The 7,508-nt window shown below is 27.6% G+C and overlaps 1 protein-coding gene across 1 annotated transcript; it reads right to left on the bottom strand.

Moving 5' to 3' along the window:
• Positions 1–1,347: 1,347 nt before the first annotated feature.
• Positions 1,348–5,604, bottom strand: EIN_300980 (protein serine/threonine kinase, putative; the record flags this gene model as incomplete). The annotated part of the gene is made up of 1 exon (XM_004256682.1): positions 1,348–5,604. One exon carries the CDS (start codon positions 5,602–5,604, stop codon positions 1,348–1,350), a length of 4,257 nt encoding a protein of 1,418 aa, XP_004256730.1.
• Positions 5,605–7,508: the final 1,904 nt, after the last annotated feature.

Genomic DNA, 7,508 nt, shown 5'->3' with positions numbered 1-7,508 from the left:
CAAATCAGAGAGTTGAGTAACAACGAAAATTACAAGGAGAATAACTTTTCGATAATAACAGAAAATGCAAATTAAAAATCTTATTGGGCTGAAAAAAAATTGAGCTTTTTGGTCTCCAAAACTTGTAAAAATTGATTGTGCCTTTTTATAAACGTGTCCGCTCGCATCACCAATTTTCGCAAGAAGACATTCCAAACAATAAAAACTTATGAAAAAATCGAGTACTTTTCTACAAAAAAAGAATGCCAAAAAGTGTTCATTGTAGTGTTGTAAAAATGAATAACAAAAAATATAATAAAAACCGTGTTGTAAAATTATTTATATTAATATTATTAATAATTTATAAATTTGAATTAGAAAAATAAAAAAACAAAAAATGCACTAACCGGGAATTGAACCCGGGATCGTTAGCTTGGAAGAAAAAACTCTTGGCTTCTGAGGCCCCTTAGTGCTCTAAAATTAAGTGAATTATATCTCTATTGACATTGAAATCTCGACATTGAAAACATTTCTTGTTTACATTTGTTTTTTGATATTTACACGCCAAATTTGTTAGGAAAGACAATTCCAATTTGTTGTTATTATATCATTTTCACATACATCACACGTCGCGGTTGATTTTTGAGTGCATTTTCCTTTGATATTTTAACACTCTCCTTTCTCTATAATTAACGATTCGTCGCACTTAATACATGTTTGATAAACATGTTTGATACATTTATTTATATGTACCTAAATTCAAAGTTTAATATCAAAATATCAATTTGAAAGTTTTGCATTTGATTTGTCCATTGATTTACAAATAGATGTTTTTCACTGTATTTTGAATTTTAATTAATACCATATTCTTCATCAATTGATCTAATTATTTTACGTTTTCCAGTCTTTTAAGTTGTACAGTGAACTATAAAAAACACCCCATTAATACACCCGTTACATCGTTATGCCTATTAAGTGGTCATGTTTTTACCAAAAAAATAAATTCCAACATTGATGTAAATCATTCTTAAGTACTGTAATATTTTTAAATTCACCACAATTTATTTACATTATTATTTTAATAGTTTGAACTAATATTAAATAAAACGAAATAATTACCAAAACATTAATTTTAAATAATCATTGAATGAAATAAACATGTGTAATTTTGGTTTATAGCTCTCAAAAACAATTCAAAAAACACATTCACTTTATTCAGAGGCATTTTTGTAGTGTATTTTATTATGTTTTTACAAAAAAACAAAAAACGAATAAAATAATTACATTTTTATTTCTTTTTTAATATACAATTAAATACAATATTGGCGTTTTTAGTCATTAAAGTATAATACGACTTAAAAATATAAACTAAATAGATTTATATATTGTTTCGAGTTTATCTAAAATATTTTCTGTTAAACTTCTCTTCTTTGGTTCATTGTCCCAACACCCGACAATGATGTTGTATACACCTTGACTCATTTCATCTGGCTTTGGCAATCGCAACCCCTTAATCACAAACTCTGCAATTGTCCATGGAAACTTGAAATATTCTTTGGGGTATGCGTTAGTCCATGTAAAACATTCATACATTGTTATTGCTAATGAAAATACATCAGCACTCTTTTTGTATTTTTCTCTTTTCAATATTTCAGGTGCCATGTATATTGGAGACCCAACACCCTTTGTGAATGTCATATTGGTCATTAACATATTAATGTTTCGACTTGATCCAAAATCAGTCAATTTGGCGTTCACTTTGTTGTTGTGATCAAATGAAAATACTAAGACATTGTCAGGCTTGATGTCTCTGTGTAAAATTCCATTGGTATGTAAATATGATATCCCATACATGATGTCAATCATCATTTTAATTTTCATTTTTTGTTGTATATCACACTTTTTAAACTTTTTCATAACATTACTCAAACACCCATGTTGCGCAAATTCGGTAACTAAACACATTTTACTTGGTATTAACACTGCGCCATAAAAGTGGACTATATACTCACACCTAAATTTGTCTAACATCGCAACTTCCTTTTCAAATTCTTCATCATTTTTATCGTTATTTAAAGTGGTGTTTTCTCCACTTTGTTTCATCTTCTTTATAGCAACCGTGTTTCCTCTGTATTTTCCTTTGTAAACGACACCAAAAGACCCTTCTCCCAATTTGGACTCTTCGATCAACTCTTCGTAGTCTATGCGAGTTGATTGACTTGTTACTCCAATCATTAGAATTTCATTCGTATTTTCGACGTTAGTTTTGAGATTTTTTGAGACAATGCAGATTTTGTTATTTATTTGACATGTGCACTTTGGTGTCAAATATATTGAAAATTCGCACGCAAACTTCTTTTTTAACATGACTACTTCTGGTGATACCCTTATTGTAAATTTGTCAATTTGTGTTGTCATGGTAAATTGGATTTTTAAGACGTTTCTGGATGCATTGCCTACACAAAACACCATCTTTGTCTCACTTTCAACTGGGATCTCATCGATTTCTGAATTGAAATTAAGTGTTTTTGAGGAGACGCAAATGTGGTTTGCAAGTGGTACAAAATTAATATTTGATTTTTCCATTTTAAATATTGTTGTTGTTTTTTCCAACTCTTTTGTGTGAATTTTTTTCAAAATGTGCTTTACTGTAAAAACTAATAGTATTATAAATAATGTTAGTACAATAATAATAAATAGAACAATAACAAGTATGACCCACCACACAGTATGTTTTTCACAATAAGTCCCATCCAAACTTGGTTCATTCCAGAACGAACATTTAATACATTTTGAGTTTGATATTTCATTGCATTCTAATATTTGAGAAAGATTAACACATTTTCCGTTTGAAAGCAAAACTTCCGATGATATGCACGATTCACAAATTCCATATGAAGAACACGTTAAACACGTCATGTCACATTTATCACATTCATTTGTGTTGACTTGGAAATACCCATCTTTACATCGGGTGCACCCATATTGTGTAACATTCACATCGCATCCTATTAAACTACTTTGTGATTTACAATCTCCACTCGATGTTTTGTAATTCGTTATATTACAAGTCAAGCACCTTAAATTTGTGTTACATGATGCACATGAAATATCACATTTATTACAATCCAACCCATTTCTGTAATACCCTTCAATGCATTTAACACAACCACCAGATGATAATAGTTGTGTGCAAATTCCAATCAATTTGGCATTTGTATTGCATGTATTATTTGAGAGATAATATCCCAATGGACATGTAATGCAGTGAGTGGAATTAATGACACAAGTCATACAATTTAGATCACATTTTTCACATTTGTTTGTTGATGAACTGTAGAAATAAAAGTCTTCACATCTCAAACACGAAACCGAACTCTGGTTTGTGCATAACAAATCGTCGTTTGTGCGACATTCCATTTTGTTTGGAATCAAATTATCATTACATTCTAAACACACCGAATTTGTAATAAAATTGCATTTTGCAATTGGGGACGAACACCTTCCGTTTTGATCGTTTGGTATTGAACAATTTTTATTTTCACAACTTTTATTTGAATTCATTTCAGTTGTTATTTCACATTTTGTGGGATGACCATTTTCACAAACAAGACTTGAATTATACATTTCTGAACATTTTTGACAATTTGTGGAATTCGTAACATAACCACTTTCACAAGTTATTATATTATTTTGATTTGTGTATTTTGTATTATCATCTGCATGTACACATTGTGTATTGTTAATGTTGAAAGTGTTTAAATCACAAATTTGGCATTTTTCATCAAAAGTTTGAATCAAACAGTTTGTAGACTTTTGACAGCTACCTGCAACTAATAAATACCCTTTAGAACATTTAAAACATCTATTTGATCGTTTTAACGAACAATTTGGTATTATTGCACATCTTCCATTTCTATCAATATTGTAATTATGTTGGCATCTTAAACATTCATTTGTGTTGTAAAAACAATCAAGACAATTTAAATCTGTACATTTTTCACATTCTTGTGTTATAGTGTTAAAATGCAATCCATCCTCACATTCTGGATTTATTAAATATTCGGTATGATTATTTGTTGTGTATATTGCCTGTGAAACTACCTTTTTAAATACAAAATATTGAGTTGAAACGAGAAGAACAGTTTTTGTTAAAGACGAAATATTTGTAATTAATTTTAATGATTGTGAATTTACACATAAAACAAAGTTGTCTGTTTTATAAAATGAAACTTTTTTGTTTTCGATTGAAACACTTTCAATGTCAAGTACTTCCTCAAGTTCATTGGTTTTATGTTGTGAGTTTATTGGTAATGTATCAATATATAAATTGAAAAAAGTGATGTTTTTAAATGGAGTGATATAACAATTGACAGAACTACAAGGACAGTATGGCTCACTATAAAACCCATTTTCATTCATCAAATGGCAAAACACCTTGTTTGAAGAACCCAGTCTTAATAAGCGACCATCTATAAGAAGTTTAGTTCCTTGTGGAAGCGTTGTTCGAATTGGCATTATAGAACAAGCCAAATCGACTTCATATGAATTTTGAAAACTGAAAATTGTTGTGTTTATTTGATAAGTAAAAAAGATGGGTAAATCCCTGATTGTCCTTTTAATTACTTTTATGTTACAAAAATTGAATATTGTAGTATTCAAAATGTTAACATGTGAAGTATTTGTCACAAATATCGTGCCATTGTTGATACAAGATAAGTTTGTACTGTTAACACTATTTCTATCATCATTTCCATTTAACACAAAGGTGCCATTTGTAATTTTAAAATTGGAGGCATTCACAAAAGAATTGTCATTCGTTTCAAATATGTGCTTTCCATTGTTGATTTCAATTTGTGTAACGTTTTTGATGACAGCATCGTTGTACATCAAAAAATTGGCATTGTTACTCAAATAAAACCTGTTTTTAATTGAAGTGATTTCACTGGAATTCATTGTGAAAGTTGAATTACCATTAATATAAATATCCATTGTTGAATTGATACTCGATTTTGAAAACATCATGAAAGTGCTATTTCCACCAAAACTTATGTCGTAAATTGAATTGACAAGAGAATGCTCATGTAACAACAGTGTAGAGTTCCCATTGAAATCAAAAAAATCAGCAAATTTTAAACTTGAATAATTGTCCATTTCAAAAGTCGTGTTGTCTCTAAAATCAAAAAAATCTATATTTTCAATTGTAGCATTTGAGTTTAAATGCAGTGTGGAATTCCCATTAAAACGAAAAAAATCGGCACGTATTATGCTTGAATTGTTACCCATTTCAAAAGTTGCATTGTCTCTGAAATAAAAAAACATCATTCTTTCAATGAAAGCATTTGGGTTTAAATGTAGTGTAGAATTTTCACTAAAACGAAAAGAATGGGCACGTATTATTGAGTCAAGAAAAACAATCCCATTTCCTCTCGATATTACATCTCCTAAACTATTTATTTTGAAACCATGTTCCATTTTAAAAATTGCGTTGTCAACAGTGTATATATCAAAAAAAACCGTTTGTAAATCCGAGAGTTTTAAAAATGAATATTGAGTTGTTGTATAAATCAATACTATAAATTGATTTAATAACAGATATATCTGAAATGATAAATTGTGATTCATTAAATAGTATAATATTTCGTGTGTCTAAAATCGAATTATCATACAAATTGAAATGTGATTGATCTTTTAAAGTAATATCTGTTGTTGTACAAAGTGTTGATCTTTGTGTGACATTTATAATTGAAGCATTTTGACATATTAACCCACCTGTTATTTTTAGTGTTGAAACATTATTTAACATGTATACTGTCGGTGCTTGTATAGAACTTGTTATTGTTAATGTTTCATTTAAAGTACAACTTACTGATTGAATGAAAGACTGTTGTACCAAATTAGAAGGACATGAAGCTCTAACAGAAGCGATCATTGATGTTATATAACATATAAATAAAACGTACAAGGATGATGTTTTACTTTGCATTTACAATTAAATTGTATATTCTGTTTTTCAGATTATGACAGGTTATATGAAAAATATTATATAAATTTTAATTATTACAAAACAATCGGCAATAACACTGAAATAATATTTATGGATGTTTGTAATATGTTATAACAAATAAATGTAACTATAAATAAAAGTAATGAATTGATTGCAATTAATAATAAATCATTTGAAAAAAAAGAAATAATACAAAAACATTATAAAATAACATTGTCTTAAATAATGGTAAGAAAAGCTGCCATAAGTGAAATAACATAATTGTGCCACGTCATTTTACACACAATGTTTTTTATTATTATTATCCTGAAAAATTAACAAAACAATCAGTAATATACACTGAAATATTATAATAATATAGTCAGTCTGAAAACGTTGTCCGCTCTCCAACTTTGTCTGGGTATTTTTGGACGATCAAAACTGGAATATTTCGGGAAACAATTCAAAACACTTTCAAAACATTGTTTTATAATTTTTACTTTGATTTCAACTTTTTTTCCTAATTCCCAATTTTTTCAACTTATTTTGTGTAAAATTTTGTCAAATTGACAACATTTTTAGACAGACTTTAGATGTTTGTAATATGTTATAACAGATGAATTGAACTTAAAATAGAGGGAAATTGATCCCAATAAATTACCAATTGTTTGAAAGACAACATGTTACAAAAACACAGCAATAAATCATAATTGAATTTAAAATAAAATTAATGAAATTATTTTTATTCAAATATAATTTATCATAACAAAAACAACAAGTAATTAACCCTTCCAGTACCAGGAATTTCCAAAAAATGTATACTTAATATAATCTTATTCATTTTGAGTGTATTTTAGAGAGAATAAATGCAAAAACGCTTTAAACTTTTAACAACCATGGGAAATACCAGGAAACAAAATTAATAGTAAAGAATAATTTAAATAATTATAAATTAGTAGTTAATTATAACCTAAAATCGTATTTTTATTGAAAAAAGGTTCACTTTTCTCAACGAGGGAGATTTGAAGATTCCTCTGATTATTCTCTTTTCATGTTGAAAAAGTTTTTGTTTTTATATCAAAAAATAGTATAGTATATTAAACTAAACACAATAATAATCTTTACTAAAAGGAGTTTCAGAATGTAAAAATGATTTATATAACTTTTCAATTTGAATATTTATAATTGAAAAACAAGGGATAAGTCATTAATTGAATATTCAGAAAAGCGATTACATCAAACAAAAAAACACTGTGATCTCATAATTATTTTTTTTATCTTTTTTGTAATTCAGTGAAAAATAAAATAATTCGAGTTTGTCAAAAAAGAGTAAAATATAAAACTAAAAAAATAATAAGAAAATACACTTTTGTGAAAATCACCTTTTTTTAGTTTTTTATTATTCAATAAACAATAAAAACCTTTAAATTTAATAATAAATGAATAAGATTGATTTTTAATCGTCAGACACATCAATTTGAATAGAAAAAGAGTCATAAACAACTCAAGGAGTAAAATAAAGACAGTAAAACCAAAATTTGTC

This window comes from Entamoeba invadens (assembly GCF_000330505.1).
Source record: "Entamoeba invadens IP1 unplaced genomic scaffold scaff_1105074725689, whole genome shotgun sequence".
Taxonomy (NCBI): Eukaryota; Evosea; order Mastigamoebida; family Endamoebidae; genus Entamoeba; species Entamoeba invadens.
This window is presented reverse-complemented; position numbering and strand designations above follow the sequence as displayed.